The sequence below is a fragment of the Ostrinia furnacalis genome, unplaced genomic scaffold, assembly GCF_004193835.3.
Source record: "Ostrinia furnacalis isolate ACB-3 unplaced genomic scaffold, ASM419383v2 OfSCF2341, whole genome shotgun sequence".
Taxonomy (NCBI): domain Eukaryota; kingdom Metazoa; phylum Arthropoda; class Insecta; order Lepidoptera; family Crambidae; genus Ostrinia; species Ostrinia furnacalis.
Genome location: NW_021132580.1, coordinates 60,628 through 84,849, shown reverse-complemented (window position 1 = coordinate 84,849; position 24,222 = coordinate 60,628). Strand labels below are relative to the sequence as shown.

The window sequence follows — 24,222 nt, the reverse complement described above, 5'->3', positions numbered from 1 at the left end:
AATAAACTAAACACACTCTAGTCAACTGTAAGTGGTGTAATATAGTTTGGAGCGAAGACGGAATCCATCCACGATACAAACTATACACGATCAGTACGCAAAATTCGTGTATAGTTTGTAGTGACCGACTTACAAAGAGACACTCCAAAATATACACGAGCAGTTTCCTATGGGTGCGTTCTGGCCATGTATAGAACGGAAAGACGCGTTTGGTGTAGTGGCGTCTTTCCGTTCTATACATAGCCAGAACGCAAGGGTGTGAAACTAATCGAGTATAGTTTGGAGATGACTTTTTTTACTAAGCTCCTCCAAACTATACACGACCAGTACGCATAATGCTGCGTACTGCTCGCGTATACTTTGCAGTGACTTAGGTCAATTATCTTACTCCAAAATATACATCGCCAGTACGCATACGGACTAATCATGTATGCATTGTAATAAGTGCGTGATTACAATTTATACGCGAGTAGTTGCATGCTAGTCATTTTGTCTTATTGACCTCTTTTTCTATTACATATTATTAATTCATATCTGCGTGTCTACTTTAAGGGCCATTCTTATTCTTACANGTCAATGGTTCACAATGGTTGTCAAAGGTTCACAGATGTCAAAATACTCCAGGTATATAAAGCCAGGGAAAAAAATCTGGACACCGCGGTACAGCTTTACGCGTCTCAAAGTACAGTGACATCTCTCGGCAAATAATACAAACAAGTTTCATGGAAGGTTTATACAATTATGCTGGAAATTAAAGTATACTGGCACAATCATTGTAAAGATTACAATGAATTGCCCATTAATATTAAAGAATAAAATACATGGAAATTGCATGTACTACTTATAATGTGTGTACTTTGTAATTGTATGCTATGATGACTTAGACCAAGGGTGCTAACTTTTATAAGGTATTGCTTGATCTTGCACTGCAGGAACAATGGAATCACTATTATAAGTATTAAATAACCCAACAGCACTGGTGGATATAAGGCTTAATATTTGCTGAAGAAAAGGATCTTCCTCTTCAGGCATTGGCGATCCACCTCCTAAAACAAACAAAAAATGTATGTAGTAAAAGATAACATAGGATTATCTTTCAGCTGTCTTCAGTTCTATGGTATGTCTGTTGCATGATATAGGTAATTGCTAACTTGTTTGAATCATAATATTTCTCCTATTCCTTCGCTTCGCTGCCTTTCTCGCTGTCTTTTTCATACACTCCCATTGAGCTTTTAAATTTTCTCCTGTGCGAGTACCGTGGCTTGTTCGGCTATTGTACTGGTCTGCAATAATTTGCCACTGAGCTAATTTTCTTTTTATGGTCACTCCATCGGTTTTTTTATTTTCTATAATATTAAAATGAAGCTGAACTAGGCTCAACAAAAGTTCCTTTTCAGTTATCAACCAATTAGGACTGCGTTTACGCTTTAAATCCTCACTCATTTTGTTAAGACGAACCTTGCTTTTTTGCGTAAAATATATCGAAATAACCTCAGAAATAACAAAACTTTATATTATTTCTCTCAAACGTAGCGAATATCAATCAATCACCAATCAATAAAGCATCTATCTATGTATATCAATAAACAAAATTAAATTACCACAAAGTCACACAACTGTCACAACGCAAGTAGTGTTGCCGATCGATAGTCGACTATCGATTGACTATCGATAGTCTATCGATTGGCCTATCGATAGTATCGATACTGTCGATACTATCGATACTATCGATAGCTCAAAACGAGGCAATACTATTGAATATGTGCAATACTATCGAAACTATCGATAGTATTGTTGCTCGTGAAGAATAAACTATCGATAGTATCGATACTATTGTCGCTTTTGAATAAAAAGCTATCAATACTATCGATACTATCGATTGTTCTAGACTATCGATAGTTTGGCAATTTACAATAGTATCGTTTACAATATTTGGGTATAATAGTCAACAGGCACAACAAATAGGGTTATTGGAATACTTGAATTATTTCATATAGTTAACCATAACATTTAATTATATGTTTCCAAAATTGGCAATACATTTTATTTGCCGTACTTAACTAATGCAGGTAGTTTTAAATACAAGTAAGATCATTATTTTTAGTTATAAAATAATGTTAGTTGGTAAGTCAAGCGAAACATTTGAAATATTGTAAAAATGAATTTAAACATACCCAATACTATTGCAAATTTACAGACTATCGATAGTTTATTCTTCACGAGCAACAATACTATCGATAGTATCGATAGTATTGCACATATTCAATAGTATTGCCTCGTTTTGAGCTATCGATAGTATCGATAGTATCGACAGTATCGATACTATCGATAGGCCTATCGATGGAGAAGGCTTTTTCGAATGAAAACTATCGATAGTTTTACTATCGATAGTTCGGCAACACTAAACGCAAGTGTCTGCCAAGTGTCAAGACAAGAAGTGTCTGTCATAGTGTTGCCGATCGATTGTCGAGTATCGATAGTCTATCGATATTCTATCGATAGCCAAACTAACACAAGACTATCGATTGGCTTATCGATAGTATCGATACTGTCGATACTATCGATCTTATCGATAGCTTAAAACGAGGCTATACTATTGAATATGTGCAATACTATCGATACTATCGATTGATTGATGATCGATTGTCGCTTTTGAATAAAAAGCTATCGATAGTATCGATACTATCGATTGTTCTAAACTATCGATAGTTTGGCAATTTACAATAGTATCGTTTACAATATTTGGGTAATAAAATTATCTGTAATTCGCCTGTAATTCAGGCGGATAATTTAATTTAATCTAGGAGCCTTCCTAGCCTAGCTCAGAAGCAAGTCTCACTCAATCTATCGTATTATATTAGGTTACTCCTAGATAGTTGTGTAGATTGTTAGATTGTGGAGGAAAAATGTGTAAAATAAAGGATTTTTATTATTTTTATACATACTTACCTATATATGCCATTTCAAAAGGCTTTGTTTCTTTTTCAGGTCGGTAGCAATATTTTTTCTTTTTAAATATGACGGCCCGTTAAAACATACCCTATACTATTGCAAATTTACAGACTATCGATAGTCTTAAATAATCGATACTTTCGAAACTATCGATAGTATCGATACTATCAATACTATCAATAGTTTTTTTATTACTAGCAACAATACTGTCTGTAGTATCGATATAATCGATAGTTTATTCTTGGCGAGCAGCAATACCATCAAAAGTATCGATAGTATTGCGCTCATCCAATAGTATTGCCTAGTTTTGGCATATTGATAGTATCGATACTATCGATAGGCCAATCGATAGATAAGGCTGTTTCAAATGAAAACTATCGATAGTTTTACTATCGATAGTTCGGCAACACTAGTCTGTCAAACATGTACTTTGACATTAGGAGGGACCACACTATCTATACAACTGCAAAATCGAGTTGATACCATTAAGCTTTTACACCATCCTGTTATAAAACAACATTTCTTTGTCGGGTTTTAACCAATCGCGTATTGTTATTCCTCGCACAACTATACTTTAAATTACGTGGAGAAACTACTATGGATTTACTCGAGATTAAGATTGTGGAATAGATTATTCCTGGAATAGTTACTCGTGTATAAATTCAAGTTTGGTCGAATCCACCCGTTTTTTGGTAGAAATTGTTTTTTTTTTCGTCCAGTAGCACATGACATCACACAACGAAGCGTTCACATTTTGACAATGACATTGTATATGACATGACATTGACATCTGACGTTTAGCACAACTTGCATGCACTTTGTGCACACGTCCTATTTCCCGTATTTCTTTAAATTTTCCTCCTCAACACCAATAACCAAGCATCATGGACTACCAAAGTCGTCAACTGGCTGAAGACTACTTCCTTAGAGAGCCTGCGGACGCTCGGATAAGGTTAGACTTTTTAACTTTTACAATCGTAGTTTACACCATATTTCCCATGGACCTATAAAAAAAGTCGGACGGATTCTCATCAACAAAATACTGTGACATTAGGATACACCAGCTTGCCTGTACGTACAGGCCGGCACGCACACATTCACACCCTGTTACACCACTTCGAGTGCAAACTTCACACAGTTGACACATTTAAGCAGCGAAAAAACAACACGAATACGACATGTCTTGTGTGATGAAATTGTGTAAAAACCGTTCTGTTCGAACAAACAAAAATTAAGGAATCACATTTCACAGGCAAAATAATAATCCAATCACTTATTTCCCGACATTAAAATATTGAAATTAATTGAAATCAAACGTCATTCACTCGAAAAAATAATACGTCAAAGACCAGTGTTCTCAGTTATTTACGTGGGAAAATTACCCGAAATATGGGAAATTAATAATGATTTTAGGACTTTTTAGTTATGTATTACGCATACTATGGAAATAAAATAATTTATCATAATAATTGTGTTTTAATGGGATATATTTTCATAGGCAAATTTGATCCTTCCCAAAAATGTGGAACTGCGAAATTCAAATTTTCTTACATTGATTGCAAGTCAGTGTCAGGTTGTATGTTAAAAAAAATCTATCAGAGATAATAATAATATATTGATGATGCATAAGATTATGATTATAATGTACACAAGATTCGTAATTTGTAACTGCGTGAATCATTTTTGATCAACATTATGTACATACCCTGACACACTGACTTGCAAACAATGTAAGAAAATTTGAACATTGAAAATTTCGCGCCTACCTCAACGCATACACCTTTCATCCTTTTAAAATGGCACGGAATAATTCTGTCTACATTTCCAAGTAACATCTGCCGATCTATGTTTTTCTTAAAATAAATGGGTAAAATGTTTTGGCTAACATGGCATCCCTAAATTCACTCACACAATAGACAAACGCCAAAATTTTGCGTCACAGTTTTGTTGTAGCGCGAGTTCCGTCCGCCTTTTTTTATAGGTCCATGATATTTCCCATCAGAATGCTTTAAAAGTTTGTTCAATTTACAGTAGGAGACCTAAAGATGAGCCGAAGGAAGATCCTCACCCCAATTTGAAGGTGGAAATGCAAACGGTTCGCCTCAACCCAGACTCCCAAAAGTTGGTGCTAGATACATTGAGGTTTATACATGGTCCTGATTTCAAACTGGGCAGTGCAAGCCTTTACAAGGTATTTATTAATTTTATGACCTTCTTTTACTAATTTTTTAGACTATTCTAACTTTTAACAGGAGTTTAGTTAATTGATGTTGTACAATATGATGTCATCCTCTAAGTCTAGGGATTGTGATATTGATATTATGTATCTGTCAGTTATAATAGATTTTAATAATCATAATGGTTTTCAAAAGGTCAATAATATACAGGGTGTTAGGTAAATGGGTATATGAGCCGACACTAGCGCATGTTAACATGGTCATATAAATGGTATGGTGAAGTCAGAAAATTGATATCTTAATTTTAATTATTTTAATTTTCATACAAATCGGATTTTATAAAATTTATTTTGTATGAAAATTAAAAAAATTAAAATGATATCAAATTTCTGACTTCACCATACCATTTATATGACCATGTTAACATGGGCTAGTGTCGGCTCATATACCCATATACCTAACACCCTGTAGATATAATATAGTACACCACTACACAAAATAAGGAATTAAAGAAATGAGTCGTCTAGTTTCAAAACCCGCTAAAACGCTCCTGCTACAAATTTCTGTTTATATCTCTAAATGATGCTACTGCAATTTTCTCATCATACTGTTCAATTATTTTCGATCAAAATACACTAAAAGACTACTAAACTAGCACTTAAAATTAGGTTTGTGTTACAAACTCCGCTAAAACGCCGTCCGTTTCTTTCAAAACCCTCTAAAAGTTGATTGACCAATGGTAGCACGGTATTTTTGGTCACGTGACTGCGAAATCAGTATGGAGATTTTTTTATAACGTGGTTGCTTCATAATTTGCTCTTATCAAATCCCGCTAAAATACAACATGTCCGTTTCAAATCCCATTAAAACCGAATGTTCGTAACAAAATACGCCAAAATGAAAATAGTTTTCATTATAATTCAAATTATGTTTAATTTAAAGATGAATAGCAATTACTGTTAGTATTGCCAGATGACAATAATAATTCGTATCATATTTTTTTTTGCCTAAGGCCAAAGCTATATGGATAAGCGGTTTTTTTCAATTTCTCGAAATCTTATCAAAATCGTTTTAGCGGGATTTGAAACTAGACGCCTCAAATATGCACTAAAGACACTGTTATTTTCACTATCATTGACAGTTAAAATGATCTATAAAAGTTCATTGGTTTTTATATTTAAATTACCCTTTTCAGGACAAAGGCACTAACTTAGGCAAGAGGTACTGGATGGAAAGAGGCAACCTTATCGTGCAAGGAGGCTGCGATTACTCTCTAACCGTCAAACCTGACATTGAGTCATCGGAAGCCAGGCTAAGAGCTTTTGCTCTGACCAAATTAGAGAAGTATGTTTTACTTACAAGTTTAACATCAAACCAAATATAGAAAAGTTATCTAAATTATCTTTCTTCTACTTCTAAAATGTGAAAATTATTATTAAGTATATTTGCATTTTCTTTCTAGATACAATTTCCACAAACCGCATTGTGCTGAAGCGTTGGAATTAGCAGGAGAAAACGTAGAAAAAGCTCTAGAAATATTATTCATGAAGTATTTCAAAATTGTAGCACAAGAAAAACCAGAAAATATACTGTCCCAAGCAGAATTACTAGAAATGAGATCAGACGAAAAAGCTGTTTTAGAATCAATTTACGACACAAGTTTCAGAATCAAAGACAATAATGTATGGATCGTTAAATTAGAGTTAGACTATTTAACAAAAATGTACCAAAATAAAGAGCTTGAATTACCAAAAACAAAGAAAAATATAAATTATAACAACAACCTCAAAGCAAAACCTAAAGACGTGTGTAAGCTTTACCTCAAAGGTCCTTGTAGATTTGGTGCTAAATGTAAATTTTTACACGAACGAAAAGAAGACACCGAAAAAGAAATTATTGAAGATGTCAAAGAGGATGTGAAAATAACTTACGAATTAGAAATACGGTTTCCGGAAGAAACATGGTATCCATATCAGCCTCCATTGCTCTTTTTCAAAATGGAAAATAAGAATAATGTTGTACCAGAATTGACATGTTTGAAAGTAACAGCCAGGTTGTTGGATGAAGCAAAAGCGCTTGCACAAGATGGAATACCTAGCATATACTCTTTAGTCGAATTATTAAACAATGAAGAAGATATTTTGAACTTTATTAAGTTTGATACAAGAAGTTTCCCCGAATTGAGTGATACATTGTTTCCTCAGTTAATAGAAAATTCTAGTTTAAGTAAAGAAAAGTTACCATCTCACTACAAGAAAAGTCAAAATAGAGATAATAGGAGCAATGTGAACTTTGAAGAAATTTTGAGAGAAAACAAACACATTGCCAAAATGTGGGCGGAGAAAATTGACAACAATAGGTACCACAAAATGATGTCTGGTAGAAGAAAGTTGCCTGCGTGGAAAAAAAGGACAGATATATTGAATGCTATGAAAAAGTCACAGGTAAGATATAGTTTAAAAACTCAATAATAGTAAATAGATTTGTTTTACATGTAAAGTAAACAAACATTTGCTATTCATCTCATTATTGCATAAAAAAGTAGACATCTAAATACCAATAAATTAAAAACTTTCAAAGACAAATCATGATGCCATGACAAGTTTTCAACTGAGTTACAGTCCAATTTTATTTTTAATCCAGCCTTTCCTTCCCAGGTGGTAGTTATAAGCGGAGAAACAGGGTGTGGTAAAAGCACACAAGTGCCACAGTACATATTAGACGACTGGTTGGAACGGTTCCACAAGGACGGACCGCAGCACGTAGAGATAGTGTGCACTCAGCCTAGGAGGATATCGGCTATTGGTGTGGCGGAGAGAGTGGCTGACGAACGAGTTGAGAAGACCGGGCAAATTGTTGGTTATCAGGTGAGAGATTGTGTAGTTACAATTTCAGAATAAAGCCTCAGATATTTAACTGTATCTAAATACACATCTAACTGTATCTAAATGTACAGCCAAATAGCATTTTTCTCAGTTTTCTACTCATTGCTTGTTTTTCATAAAATGAATGGCCTCTAGATTTACACAATTACTATCCAATATTATTTTGAAGATCCCAATGTAACGTGTGGAATAGTAATATTAGATTTAGAATTAATGCAATATTTTAGGCTAACATTAAGCAGGCCTTGCCTACATAGCTTACCTTTAGTGATTTTCCAAGTGGAAAATATATCTGGTTCATTCTTTAAATTGCTTAGTCCGGTCATTAATGAGTTAAAAGCTTTAGCCCCATCAATTTTTGAGTAATAATTATATCCATCCATTTCAGATACGATTAGAAAGCAAAGTGTCATCCAAAACGCGTTTAACCTTCTGCACAACCGGTATACTCTTACGAAGGTTAGAATACGACCCTCAGCTAAAGTCTGTTACTCACATACTCGTGGACGAAGTGCACGAGAGGTCGGAAGAGAGTGACTTCTTGCTACTCATCCTGAGGGACCTTGTCAAAGTCAGGAAAGATCTCACAGTGATACTCATGAGTGCGACCTTGAACGCTGACCTCTTTTCGCAGTACTTCGAAAAGGTTCCAGTGTTAGAGATTCCAGGTAATGTTCTTTTTTACTAGTTACTAACTCAGTTGGTTAAATTCAGCCAAATGACGTCCACTGCTGGACAAAGGCCACTCCCAAAGATTTCCTCAATGACCGATCCTGCGCTGCCCGCATTCTAGTGCTTCTCGCGGCCTCACTAGATCGTCGGTCCACCTAGTGGGAGGCCTGCATACACTACGTCTTCCGGCCCATGGTTGCCTTTTCTGCCCCAACAGCCATCAGCTCTACGAGCTATGTAATTAAAATAATCTGACATATTATAGCCAAAGTTTCATCAAAATCTCTCTTATTTTCGTAAATGTGTATTAATTTACTATTTGTTTCAGGTCGCACTTTCCCTGTAGAACAATTATTTTTAGAAGATATAATGGAATTAACGAATTACGTGTTAGAAGAAAACGGTCCGTACGCTCGAAAAGTTAAAAAAGGTATAACTTTATTTTATTATAAACTAGCGGCCGCCCGCGACTTCGTACGCGTGGATCCCGTTTTACCCCCTTCATCTATCTAATAAATTAAATTGAATGACGTTGACATTCGTTACGCGCGTTTTTTAAAATATGCAAAATTAAATGTATATTTTTCAATCTTTCTGAGAGATTTTCTTTATATTTTTTTCCGTAAAAACCTTGTACAGAGTATTAGAAAACTACAAAAAAAAATCAGCCAAATCGGTCAAGCCGTTTTCATGTTATGTCGTGACAACGGAAAACGGGTTTCATTTTTATATATATAGATGTATTTCCAAACTGAGTTTAACTCACGTACTTAATTTATGATACAACCAAAATTAAGACATGCCATTATCATGTTTATAGGAGACAAAAAAGCCGACCTCGAAACGGAGTTAGAAACAGCTGACGTTCGGGCTGATTCTAACGAAGCGCCCAAACAGTCCATACGAGACGACAACCTTACAATATCTCAGATGCTGGCTCGATATCCTAAATGCAGTAAAACCACTTGCAAGAATATGTACCTTATGGATAGCGAAAAGGTAAGGTTTGACAAAATTTTAATCAATCTAATAAGGGTTTTCGCGATTGAAAAATCCGCCAGATGGCAATACGTAGACGCGAGGTCCAAATGCTGCATGATTGGTGGATTTTGACATATCTGTCAATGTCATGTCAAAAATAACCAATCATGCAGCATTTGGACTTCGCGTCTACGTATTGCCATCTGGCGGATTTTTCAATCGTGAAAACCCTCATTGAAATGACAAGGGCTGAGAAATGCTGATAATACAGTGTCCCAGAATGGGTGAATCAAGCTGCTATGGGAGGTAGCTTGACCTCTGACCTACTACTAATTTTTAAGGGGTAAGGCAGAGGTAAAACTACCCACTTCTCATAGAAGTTTGATTCAACCATTCTGGGACACCCTGTATATTGATTGTCTTAATTACATCGTGTTACATCAATCGTTACAGTTCAAACTGCTATACAAGATGGTTTAAGAGTAATTTAGAGAAAATGTCTTGTACATTTATTATGTATCTCACATTTTTTGACAGTATCTAAAGAAGGAAAGAACAACTGGGGACTAATGTTTTTATTTTTCAGATAAATCAAGATCTCATTGAACACGTGCTTACGTACATAGTGAATGGAGACCACAATTGGCCGAAAGAGGGCGCTATTTTGGTATTCTTGCCTGGTATTGCCGAAATCATGTCCTTGCACGATCAGCTTGCTGAGAGTCATACTTTTAGTCCCAAGTGAGTATAATAGTTTATTTGTACAGGGTGTTAGGTAAATGGGTATATGAGCCGACACTAGCCCATGTTAACATAGTCATATAAATGGTATGGTGAAGTCAGAAATTATTTTTCATACAAATCGGATTTTATAAAATTTATTTAGTATGAAAATTAAAAAAATTAAAATGATGATATCAAATTTCTGACTTCACCATACCATTTATATGCCCATGTTAACATGGGCTAGTGTCGGCTCATATACCCATTTACCTAACACCCTGTAGAACAGACGAGAGTTAGAGAGACTATTCACGAGGTAATTTTTTTATCCAACACTTTTCCTCTGTGAACAGTCTCTCCTCTGCGCAACCTGTAATAGTATAGTTTAAATTGTGCTCATTTCCTTTATTCAAGACTAGCTTTCCGCCCGCGGCTTCGCGCGCGTGGACCACATTATCTACATATTTTACGGAACCTTATTTTTTTCCAAAATAAAATTTAGCCTATGTTACTCGTGGATAATGTAGCTTTCGAATGGTGAAAGAATTTTTAAAAACGGTCCAGTAGTTTTTGATCATATTCATTACAAACAATCAACAAACAAAGTTTTCCTCTTTATAATATTAGTGTAGAAAAAAACTACCGTTATTTCGTTTCTATTTGTTGCAAGAGAATTCCGAAGTGAAAGAAAGAGACAAATATAGCTTAAAGTTAACAGAGAAGGATATCAACTCATGCGCATGCTTATTTTTTATGTTTTTATTATTTTATACGTGGATTATTTCAAGTACCGATTTCTTATAAGGTAATAAATATACAGATTTTTTTCCTCTCGACTAATAAATCTTTAATTTGTTTTTAAGGACCGGCAAATTCGTCCTAGTCCCACTACACTCAACGTTATCCAGCGAAGAACAAGCGTTAGTCTTCAAGAAGCCAAAGCCTGGCGCTCGGAAGATTGTGCTGTCTACAAACATAGCAGAAACGTCAGTGACGATAGACGACTGTGTGTTCGTTATAGACTGCGGGCGGATGAAGGAGAAAAGGTGATTTAATTTTGATACTTATTCTGAGATAATTAGGGCTGATTTTTGATTGTCATGAAGCCTTGGCCCGGGGTTAAGTAGATTGTGCTCTCTACCAACATAGCGAAAACCTCCGTCACGATAGAAGATTGTATATTTATATTCGTTATTTACTGCAGGCGGATGAAAGAGAATAGGTGACTTTATTATGAATTACATAAGGTCGATTATTAGCAGAGTATTGGGTGCTATAAATAAGAATACTTTTCGATGCCAGTCTGGCCTGGTCGCAAAATTATGCAAAACTCGGTGCAGAGGGCGCTACTAGAACAAACAGTAAATATACTGATATGATGCATTATATCAAGTTTATTTGTACTCGTAATAAATCATTGGTGTTTAGTTTACATCAGCCTCAGCGCATCATACATTACGCTCACTAGTGAGCGCGTTTAAAAAATGTATGAAAATTTTAGTTTTTGAACGTTTCCCGCTAGGGGCGCTGTACAATCCGTCATACATTCAATGTCATATTTTGACGCGCTCACTAGTGAGTTCGTTTGATGAAAACTCACACTAAGCCCTCTGAACATTGCAGTAATAACATCTAAAGCCTGGTCCGTGAGCACGTAGAATCCCGTCCAATGACCCCAAGCTACCAATCCTTATCGCTCGCGCGTAATTATATTGCTGTCGCGACTGTGCGACGCGCGCCCGCAGTGGGTGTGCGAGCGCGACAGCAACATAATTACGTGCGAGCGACAAGGATGGGCAGCTTGGGGTCATTGGACGGGATTCTACGTGCTCACGGACCAGGCTTTAGAAATACTTTCATTCCAGATTCGATTCAAACCGCAACATGGAGTCCTTAGACTTAGTGTGGGTCTCTCGGGCCAACGCGAAGCAACGCCGCGGCCGCGCGGGCCGAGTCATGCCCGGCGTTTGTGTGCATTTGTATACGTCGCACCGATACAACTATCACATATTAGAACAACCCGTGCCTGAGATACATAGAATACCGCTGGAACAACTGGTGTTGAAGATTAAAATACTGTCGCTATTTCAAGATATGAGCGTGCATGAAGTTTTAGGTAAGTTTGCATGTAAAATAGGGCATTTTTAGGCGTCTGGGTGCATCTGTACACGTCGCACCGATACAACTATCACATATTAGAACAACCCGTGCCTGAGATACATAGAATACCGCTGGAACAACTGGTGTTGAAGATATCAAGATTTTGTCGCTGTTTCAAGATATGAGCGTCCATGAAGTTTTAGGTAAGTTTGCATGTAAAATAGGGCATTTTTAGGCGTTTGTGTGACGTTGAACCGATACAACTATCACATATTAGAACAACCCGTGCCTGAGATACATAGAATACCGCTAGAACAACTGGTGTTGAAGATCAAGATTTTGTCGCTATTTCAAGATATGAGCGTGCATGAAGTTTTAGGTAAGTTTGCATGTAAAATAGGGCATTTTTAGGCGTTTGTGTGCATCTGTACACGTCGCACTGATATAACTATCACATATTAGAACAACCCGTGCCTGAGATACATAGAATACCGCTAGAACAACTGGTGTTGAAGATTAAAATACTGTCGCTATTTCAAGATATGAGCGTGCATGAAGTTTTAGGTAAGTCGCTAACTACAGGGTATTTTCGGGCGTCTGTGTGCATCTGTATACGTCACACCGATACAACTATCATAGAACAACCCGTGCCTGAGATACATAGAATACCGCTGAAACAACTGGTGTTGAAGATCAAGATTCTATCGCTGTTTCAAGATTTGAGCGTGCATGAAGTTTTAGGTAAGTCGCTAACTTCAGGGCATTGTCGAGCGTTTGTGTGCATCTGTACACTTGGCACCGATACAACTATCATATATTAGAACAACCGGTGCCAGAAATACACAGGATACCGCTGGAACAACTGGTGCTAAAGATCAAAATACTGTCGCTGTTTCAAGATATGAGCGTCCATGAAGTCTTAGGTAAGTTAGCTTCTACTGTGTAGGTACAGGCGACGTCACGTCAAGCTAAACACTGGGATCTTATGTAGTTGTAATAGAGGTAATTTTGTAACAAAAATACTGGGTGGTCCCGGCAGAGTACAATAGGAATCATTTCCACTTATTCTGTGGATGTCATAAAATGTTTCGAATGCCTGTTTTGACCATTAATTCCTAATTTTTAAGTGACCCCTATGATAAAAAATAACAGGAATTTTGTTTACATAGGGGTCTCTTAAAAATTAGGGATTGATGGTGAAAACGGGCATAAGTGGTAAACATACGAATATAAGGCCTCCCCCACCCGTTAGGCCAACGTGAGGAATATAGTAAACCAAACCTGCCATTTGCCACTAAAGCCCGGTCTGTGAGCACGTAGAATTTTGTCCAATGACCCCAAGCTACCCATCCTTATCGCTCGCGCGTAATTATATTGCTGTCGCGACTATGCGACGGGCTCGCAGACCAGACTATAGTAAATTAGTAAGAGTGTGTTCTTGAAGTGTAGACTAAAATTAATGACCTGATGATGATATCATCACCACGATCCTCAATCTATAAGTCCATAAAAGGCTCTTTCGGCTACTTATTAGCTTAATAATGTCCGTTTCAGCCAAATGACGTCCACTGCTGGACAAAGGCCTCCCCCAAGGTTTTCCACAATGAACGGTCCTGCGCTGCCCGCATCCAGGCTCTTCCCGCGACCTTTACCAGATCGTCGGTCCACCTAGTAGGAGGCCTGCCCACGCTACGTTTTCCAGCCCGTGGTCGCCACTCGAGAACTTTCCTGCCCCAACGGCCATCGTCTCTACGAGCTATGTGCCCCGCCCACTGCCACTTGATTTTAGCAATTCTGCGAGCTATGTCGGTTACTTTGGTTCTCCTACGGATCTCCTCATTTCTGATTCGATCACGCAGGGAAACTCCGAGCATAGCCCGCTCCATCGCCCTTTGGGTGACCTTGAGCCTTCTTATGAGGCCCATAGTAAGCGACCACGTTTCGGATCCATATGTCGTTGTGCCGTGTGGGGACGGCCGTAAAAGAATACTTTTCCCCACCGCCAACAGGAGGCGTGTCGTAAGAGGCGACAAACTCCTGTAGCACCGGACGGGCAGCAGCGTCTGCGTGCGAAACCAAGTAAAAAACTGCGATCGCCAACCCGCCTGCCAAGCGTGGCGATTAGGGCAAAACCCTCCAAATGGTAGCACAAACAAAAAAACGGCCCCTAGTCCCCGGCGGCCCCACTATCCCGGACCACGGTAGCGGTCACGGTAACGGTGGGGCAAGGGGTGCGAAGAATCCCCGGGGGATGCCAGGCTACCAACACCGAATAATGTCCGTATAATAATATTATAGTATCCTGCTATAATAATAATATTTTGTTCCAGGTAAAACAATAGAACCGCCCACGAAACCGAACATAGATGGCGCTCTCGCTCGCTTGCAAGACGTCGGCGCGCTAGACAAGGGTTTCGCCCTGACTGCGCTCGGCAAGCACTTGGCCGCTTTGCCAGTGGACGTGCGGATAGGGAAGCTGATGCTGTTCGGTGCTATATTCTGCTGTGTGGACTCGGCTTTGACTATGGCGGCTTGTTTGAGCCATAAGAGCCCGTTTGTCGCGCCTTTTGGGAAGAAGGTAAGATTTTATAAATGCGAGCCGCAAAAACGTCTTTTTCTTGTTGATTAGTCAAATACTTTCGTTTTTGGGATTGCATTAATATTAACGATTGGTTAAATAGAACCTTTCTTGGGAGGCGGTAAAGTGCAATATAGCTAGTGCTATATAATTTTTATAAGTCGGATTTTAAATACTATTCATTCATCAATTTGAAACCTCATATAAAGTCAACATGCAGATTTTTTGAGATTACATAACCTTGTCTAATAATTTCAATTACACAAGTTTTTGAAAATCTTTTGTTTTTTTGCAGTCTGAGGCAGACGCAAAGCGAAGAGAGTTTGCATGTTTCAACAGCGATCAACTGACAACGTTAAGAGCATATAGGGTAAGTTATTTATTAACTAATATTCCATATGATATTTTGACAAGCTTGAATTTTATTTATTACATTTTAATTTAATCTTATCAAATTAGTTTTCGATTAGCTGTAAAATCCGATTTTAAATTGCCTTAATGGCATAATTTTACATAATAAATTTACTGAATTGACGACATAGTCCCTTTTGCCATTCAAAATTTAAAGGAGAGTCGCTAAAAATATGTCGTTTGACTAGGGCAGGAATGGCGTACCAATAGCACGCGTGCCTTGATGGCAACACTTGTACGATATCTTTCATTAGTAGGGAATTTAGTGCAATGATTTGTATGGAGACCCCTCCACTTTGGTATAGAAGGCTCATTTTTGCAACAGTGGTTCTTTGGGTGCTCCTGAGTGGATTTCCGTCGGTAGACATCGGGAGACCCCCCTGTGGTAGCAGGGGGAGGGGGGGCAAGTTTCCTTCCGCCGCGCTTCACTTTAAGGCCCATATCTTCAAAACTATGGGTATTAGGGCAAGTGTGGTATCATTTTCGGATAACTAAAGGATGGCGAATTCATTTCTAGAACAAACTTTTTGCCTTTTCATACAAAAAATTAGAAATATTGAGTAAAATTCACAAAAACCAAAAAGTATTTTTTTAAATAAACCTCGTTTACTTTTAAACCACTGGAGATAATCTAATAAAAAAAATATGACCTGAAAGCTACATTTATCAGGATTATAAAAATATACCATTGTATGGTTCTTTTTTCGCAAAAAGTAGGTGAAAAAAATTTTTTCTTCAGGACACAGCGGGCGAATTTTATTGCGCATCGGAAAAAAATATTTATTTTATCCATGAATTCATACTATTTGGTTCATAAGCAAGCAAGGATTATTATTTTAGAATTTATTTAGAGTTGCTGGCACATCAATCTACCATAATTTGTATTTTTTCGTCAATTGATTTTGAACTCTATGTGTGAGACATAAGGTTGAAAATAGCATAGAGTTCAAAATCAATTGACGAAAAAATACAAATTATGGTAGATTGATGTGCCAGCAACTCTAAATAAATTCTAAAATAATAATCCTTGCTTGCTTATGAACCAAATAGTATGAATTCATGGATAAAATAAATATTTTTTTCCGATGCGCAATAAAATTCGCCCGCTGTGTCCTGAAGAAAAAATTTTTTTCACCTACTTTTTGCGAAAAAAGAACCATACAATGGTATATTTTTATAATCCTGATAAATGTAACTTTCAGGTCATATTTTTTTTATTAGATTATCTCCAGTGGTTTAAAAGTAAACGAGGTTTATTTTAAAGAATACTTTTTGGTTTTTGTGAATTTTACTCAATATTTCTAATTTTTTGTATGAAAAGGCAAAAAGTTTGTTCTAGAAATGAATTCGCCATCCTTTAGTTATCCGAAAATGATACCACACTTGCCCTAATACCCATAGTTTTGAAGATATGGGCCTTAAAGTGAAGCGCGGCGGAAGGAAACTTGCCCCCCCTCCCCCTGCTACCACAGGGGGGGCTCCCGATGTCTACCGACGGAAATCCACTCAGGAGCACCCAAAGAACCACTGTTGCAAAAATGAGCCTTCTATACCAAAGTGGAGGGGTTCTTGCACTAAATTCCCTACTACATTGACAGCATTTATTTATTTATTTATTCATTTTATTTGGTGCACAAAACAGGGATACAACCATAACATACAAAGCGTTTAAAAAAATAAGCTAATTAAAAGCTAGTTTAAAGCGTTTAGGTGTTATTTGATGGCACTCAATGACTGCGTCAAGATTTTTTTGGAAAAGTGGCACGTTGATACGTAAAGAATTGCCATCCCTGGACTAGAGTGTCGACTACTAACCCTAATTATTATTTCATCATCACCAGAAATGGCAGCTAGCAATGAAGCGCAGCACGCACGCCGCTCTCGTGTTTGCATCTGAGAACTTCTTATCCCACAAGACGCTGATGATGATGGCTGACATCAAACATCAGCTGTTAGGGCTGCTAGCGAGTATTGGGTTCGTGCCTGACATGCCGGATCTGAGGAGAAAGATGCGGAAGGACTCGGTTGAAAGCCTGACGGGAGAGGTGGTAAGTGAAATTTTTAGATTTAAGTTTTATTAATTTGATCACGTTCCGTGTTTCTTTATGAGATCAAATCAGAAATGAAACTGAACTGAAAATCAGTGTCTTGGTCAACGGGCCAAGACGTTACTGAGTGAGTGGCCTTTTTGACAACTTTATTATTATTTTTTCCTTTTTTCTTTCTCCTTTTTGATGTTTGTGTTCTAAAATGAATGTATCTATTTTCTACTATTGTTGTTGTCAAATAAAGATTTTTCTTTCTTTTCTTTCTTTCTTTCTTAAAATGAGGAGATACGTAAGCGAACTAAAGTCACTGACATAGCCCGACGGATTAGCAAGCTGAAGTGGCAATGGGCAGGGCACTAGTACGCAGAACTGACGGCCTTGGGGCAGCAAGGTTCTAGAGTGGAGGCCGCAGCGTGGGACGTCCACCCACATGGTGGACCGACGATCTGATAAAGGTAGCAGGAGGGCCGCTGCCAACCGTGTGATGTGGAAGTCATTGGGGAAGCCTATGTTTAGCAGTGGACGTCCTATGGCTGAAATGATGATGATGAATTTGATCACTATCACTTAGGGTCGTCACACACGGGCTTCACGCTACAGCCATAAAACGCCGCCACTGTATGTAAATATGCCGTAGTAGCGTTTTGTGATTGTGGCGTGAAGCCCTTGTGCGGTGACCCTTAGATGTGGCCTTTATTGAGACTATTCTTAAGGAACTCTTAACCTAAAGAACATTTTATTTTTCCATCCTTGCAGAATTAAGAATCTTTTTTTAGTGTCAGAAATCTACTAAAACATTCATTTTAATTTAATTTTCAATAAATTAAATTTAACTTTTTTTTGTTTACAGCTGAATACCAACGGCAATAACGACAAGCTATTGGCTGCCATCTTGTGTGCTGCATTATACCCAAATGTTGTAAAGGTAAAAATATATTTGTCTCATAATACCTGCAGTATCAAAAACTTCAGATTAATTATTTAATTTTGACACCTTTTGTTTTGGGCAAACTTTCAGCTCATTTTGGGTGCTGCCGAATCGTTCGTTCGTTTCAGTCGAATAACGTCCACTGCTGGACGAAGGCCTCCCAAGAATTTCTACAAAAATCGGTCCTGCGCCGCCTGCATCCAAAGCGACCTGCACCAGATCGTCGGTCCACCTAGTAGCTGCCGAATGTTTGGATAAAAATGTTTGCCTTTCACTACTGCCCGCTTTGCGTGCGCTACAGCGTGGGACGTCCACCTACAAGGTGGACCGACGACATCGTAAAGGTAGCAGGGAAACGCTGGACGCTACCAATCGATCAACATGGAAAGCATTGGGGGAGGCCTATGTTCAGCAGTGGACGTCCTATGGCTGAAATGAAATGAATGAAAGATGAATTGCAACGCCCAGCAGGTTACATGTTTAGCTCTAAGTCACTAAAATTTAACATCCAATGTACTACATGATGCAATGAATAAATGAATTTGAATTTGATGATGATGACTGCCCGCTTTATAACACCAATATCTTTCCCAGGTGCTAACCCCAGAGAAATCCTTCCACATGCAAGCCGGTGGGGCCATACCCCGCCAACCAACTCCAGACGAACTCAAATTCAAGACCAAAACGGACGGATACGTCGCTTTACACCCGTCGTCCGTCAACTCTAGCGTCGGATACTTTGGTAGTCCATACTTGGTATACCAGGAAAAGGTCAAAACCTCGAGGGTCTTCATCAGGGAGTGCTCTATGGTTCCGCAGTTGCCTTTGGTGCTATTCTCAGGTGGGTTGTGATTTTTTTTGCACTATGGTTTGCTTTTCAGTGTTGTGGCGCAAGTGCACTATGCTGGAAATTTATCGAGGCGTATAGTGTAAACGCGTACTTCGGTTAGTCTCGCCGTGTGTCGTCTATACTTCGGTGTGCGGGCTCACGCTTCGTCTCGGTCAATTTTCCGCGTGTACTTGCGCCATTATATGCTATGTAATATGCTGTTATAGCCTGACCAGGAACATAAAAACCCTGGCATAGAGGCGCGTCAATTGCATTTGATAGTGCAACACTGAGTACAGTCGTACCTGTGTTAAATTAATAAGCCAACTTTATGTATCAGGATTCAGGATTACGGGCTAATTTGATATTTTCATAAATTAACGAAAAAATATTACTATAGGTAACCTGGTTTAAATAAATTAAATGAAACCATCAATCGAGCTAGTAGGATTTATTTTATTATTCATCAATAATCAAATTCAGAACTTGAATATTCAACTGCAATGTCTGCTCATGAACGCTTCAAACTCGGTACTTCTTTCCCAATTCCATAAAATTCAACACTTAGAAAGTGACAAAAAACTTTAAAATTGGTAGTTGAAACAAACCACAGCTAATTTTCATAGTGGACTGTACTATACGATAAACATGTCAGCCAATTTGACCATTGAAGTAATATTACTACGTATAGAACAGACATCGCGAACAAAATATGTACAGTGCGGGGTGCGGGGCGGGAATTTGACGGACAGCTGTCAGTCAAATCCATGACTATCAAGTTTCATAATTTATGGCGATAAAATCTGCACCAGAAAATGTCGTACTTCATTGATAGGATTGCACGAATAGTGACGTTCCGCCTCATCATAGACATTTTGAATCGATTGTGAAAATAAACAAATCGGCTAAATTGTGTTAAATTTTCATTGTGCTCAATAGCAAAAAGGTTCAGCTACTTACATTATTTTCTTTTATTATATTGTGCGTTTCCTGTAATGTAATCTAAGCTCCCCTCCCTTAGACTAAAATTAGCCCTCCTAGACAAGTGATAAAACGTAGCAGTTGAAACATTCGAAATCACTTCGCTCTGCCGTTTTTTGGTGTTAGTTACTTCACTCTGTGATGCGATTTTAAAATTACAACTGGCGATTCCGAATTCACAACTGAGGGGACTGAGGCTAATCGTGTTACCGTAACCCAAGCTTATTTAGCTTAACACAAGGGGCTGGACGGGACTATTAGTAATTTGTGCAATACAAAGTGCTTATAATCTTTAAAAAAATCTTTTTATTGCTGTATTTAACCTTCCTTTCGTATACTAATTTATGCGTCAGTGTCAAGTCTGCGATTTTTATTCTTTGAAATTTTCGTAAAATGGCTGCCGCCGCGGTGACGCCTTGTAATTAACAAATTAAAATTAAATTAGTGTTTTAAAGTGCATAAATGTACAACTTAATGGTAAAAAGTCATTCCTTGATTTTTACTTAATATGTATCTGGAGTTATTTGAACAGTATTTTCGTCTATAGGATGGCATATTTCAAAAAACAAAACTGCACTCAAGCGTATTGTCACAGCAACCGCTGAGCACATACTAATTGAATTTCGGTCCATGGACCTGTTTGCGTGCCAGAAACAGTCTAGTTGACATGTCTTCTCTAGTACGTAGTACATTATAACTCAATGAATTTGACAACCTTTGTCGGAAACATTATTCAATGAAAATATTGTCCGAACCCTTAGTATTTCTCTTCGACAAATACTTTAATACATTGTGAACCACTTTTATTTCACGACTATAAAAAGATTTTAGCAATTTAATTCACAAAATCTATTGCGTACATTTAAAATAAAGTTTGTTTACACTTTGACAGCAATAGACTGACATGCAAGGTGACATGTCAATGAAGTTTTCAGTTACTGTTGCCATTAAAAGAAATTAGTACCATTAGTTTTCCGCAACATGGCGAGGGTTTTTATGTTCCTGGTCAGGCTATAATTGCTGTTGTTATTGTTCGTATGTCGTAAGCTTTCGGAGCGTATTAAATACTAAACTTATTAATTAATTAATTTGTTATTTGTAGGTTGCAGTTTGTCGGTGGAACTACACAACGGTACATTCATCGTTTCGTTAGAAGACGGTTGGATTATGTTCCAAGTTGAGAAGCATGAGGTAAGAAAATATACATATACTGCTTTTTCCTTTATCGTGGAAACTATTGGAGTCACATCCTTGCGCCCATTCACAAACATTATTATGAGGTCTCACAGTGCGCGTGGACGCACAGGGTGACACGAGAATAAATCACAGAGCTCTATTCAACGCTGTGCGTTCGATTTGCTGCTTCACTTAAGCAAGCATCGTTTATGAATACGGGCGTTATTGATGAAGACTATGAGCCGACTAAACGCCTGACATGGGAAGTGGACCTTTTTGTTTGAGTAATAAAGTTGTTTTTAATCTAAACGGTTAAAGCTGAAGCTTAGTGGAGTTTTAGATGCTTTGTCTCTTTTTGTAAGCTATAGCCTGACCAGGAACATAAAAACCCTCGCCATGTTGCGGAAAACTAATGGTACTAATTTCTTTTAATGGCAACAGTAACTGAAAACTTCATTGACATGTCACCTTGCATGTCAGTCTATTGCTGTCAAAGTGTAAACAAACTTTATTTTAAATGTGCGCAATTGATTTTGTGAATTAAATTGCTAAAATCTTTTTATAGTCGTGAAAGAAAAGTGGTTCACAATGTGTTAAAGTATTTGTCGAAGAGAAATACTAAGGGTTCGGACAATATTTTCATTGAATAATGTTTCCGACAAAGGTTGTCAAATTGACTGACATGTTTATCGTATAGTACAGTCAACTATGAAAATTAGCTGTGGTTTGTTTCAACTACCTATTTTAAAGTTTTTTGTCACTTTGTAAGTATTGAATTTTATGGAATTGGGAAAGAAGTACCAAGTTTGAAGCGTTCATGAGCAGACATTGTAGTTGAATATTCAAGTTCAGAATTTGATTATTGATGAATAATAATAAAATCCTACTTGCTCGATTGATGGTTTCATTTATTTTATTTAAACCAGTTTACCTATAATATAATATTTTTTTGTTAATTTATGAAAATATTAAATTAGCCTATAATCCTGAATCCTGATACATAAAGTTAGCCTATTAATTTAATACAGGTACGACTGTACCCAGTGTTGCACTATCAAATGCAATTGACGCGCCTCTATGCCAGGGTTTTTATGTTCCTGGTCAGGCTATAACTTGAATATTTTTTGTTTACAGGTGGCCGAAATGTTGAAAACGATACGGATAGAACTGATCAATCTTCTAGAAGAGAAGATAAACGACCCCAGTTTAAATTTACTACATTACGAAAAAGGCAATAAAATAATTAAAACGATAGTTCAAATTATTAGCAAAGACTAGACACTGTAAAAATAATTATAATTGTAATTCAAGGTCAAGTATGAAAATCAGCCATTTTATAAAAGTCCAAACAATGAAATTTTCGGTACTAAGCACTTTCTGAAATATATTCCAGAATTGACACCTGTCATTCATAACTTGACAGCTATAACGTAATACCACAGATTTTATAAAAATGGCTGATACTAAAACTTGACTAGCATCGGAAAATGATTCTTATGACTACGATATAATGCTGTAATCAGAGCTTCTTTTACACGATAAGATATTCGAAAGTAAATTAAAATTATGAAGTATCGAAATTTAAAAATATAACAATAATCTAGTATAAATATTTGTGGTTTATTCACATTATTGTAAAAATTAAATATTTATTAAACGAATAGTCTCTCTAATCAAATGTGCTATTGTAAATATGAAATGTAAATTATGAATTCAATTTGTAATTTATTATATTTTAAAAAACATTATGTAATATTATTTCAAGGCCATTTTTTATACGAATCAAGATTTTTTAAAATACCCGTACCTTTACCTCCACTAAAAAAATATAAGCATGAATGTAGTGCGACAATATTGTTGCCAGAAGTTATTCTTATTGTTTCTGAATGAAATAGCTCGATTTCTTTCTTTCTTTTTCTTTTATGAAGGATGAAACTTAACTATAATCCTATTAGTATTAATCTAATAGTCACTTAAAATATTAATTTTTGTCTTTCCTTATCCTTTCCATTTGTTAATTCGTTATCAAATAATGCTAAAATAACATACATCCACTTTTATATGGGGTCAAGTATTAGTATTTATTTTTTATTAAAAATCTGGATTCCACTGAACAGTATTATACATACAGCAATAATAAAATAAATAACTAGAATATTTAAAATATTTTTATAAAACTAATGTGATTCATTTGGAATTAATTGAATATTCGAATTGTGTTAAAAGATGTAAATAAAATATATTATTTTGTTAAAATAATTTTTCATTTTATGTTACATGCGATAGCAGTCTGTTTGTTTAAGAAGTAGGGCTCTGTGGTAATTGTTGCACCTCGAATTTAGGACATAAAAAGTTGTTTAGCGAATAAATTGGCAAGTCTACAAGAGGTGGTGCCATTATTAAATTCTGCTATTATAGCAGTAATGTTTAATCGAACGAAATTCAAATGGTGGGCCTTTTCTTTTTCTTAAAAATATAATCGCTAATGTATCTATAATATTTGCCATATTTTTTACCCCTCAAGCTAGGGGAACATTTCGCCAACGAGTAAATTCGTTCTGTTACACCGTTCTGACAAGAACCGCTTTTAGGAACAAACCCAACAAATCTCGAACAGACGCGTTGACCGAGCGCGTGAAGTATTAGAGCCATCGATCACTGGGCGGCTAACGACTGCCGGGTCTGCCGGGCACACGCAAACGGTCGTACATCACTGGAGGTAAGTGTGAGTTGGCCGTAACATTTTTTTAGGTGTTTTTTTACCACAATTTCATCCTACTT

The 24,222-nt window shown here is 37.0% G+C and overlaps 2 protein-coding genes across 2 annotated transcripts; one reads left to right on the top strand and one right to left on the bottom strand.

The window, feature by feature from the left end:
- Positions 1 to 578: 578 nt before the first annotated feature.
- LOC114355114 (uncharacterized) lies at positions 579 to 1,561 on the bottom strand. The gene is made up of 2 exons (XM_028307792.1): positions 1,152 to 1,561; positions 579 to 1,046 (listed from the first exon to the last, which is right to left on the bottom strand). Exons 1-2 carry the CDS (start codon positions 1,441 to 1,443, stop codon positions 895 to 897), a joined length of 444 nt encoding a protein of 147 aa, XP_028163593.1. The 5' UTR covers positions 1,444 to 1,561; the 3' UTR covers positions 579 to 894.
- Positions 1,562 to 3,721: 2,160 nt separating this feature from the next.
- On the top strand, positions 3,722 to 23,369 carry LOC114355112 (putative ATP-dependent RNA helicase DHX57). Its single transcript, XM_028307790.1, has 18 exons — positions 3,722 to 3,904; positions 4,984 to 5,143; positions 6,325 to 6,473; positions 6,592 to 7,573; positions 7,787 to 7,996; positions 8,403 to 8,682; positions 9,015 to 9,116; positions 9,507 to 9,685; positions 10,254 to 10,408; positions 11,254 to 11,436; positions 12,256 to 12,506; positions 14,821 to 15,068; positions 15,364 to 15,438; positions 17,321 to 17,527; positions 18,378 to 18,452; positions 19,050 to 19,296; positions 21,368 to 21,456; positions 22,576 to 23,369. Exons 1-18 carry the CDS (start codon positions 3,837 to 3,839, stop codon positions 22,717 to 22,719), a joined length of 3,804 nt encoding a protein of 1,267 aa, XP_028163591.1. The 5' UTR covers positions 3,722 to 3,836; the 3' UTR covers positions 22,720 to 23,369.
- Positions 23,370 to 24,222: the final 853 nt, after the last annotated feature.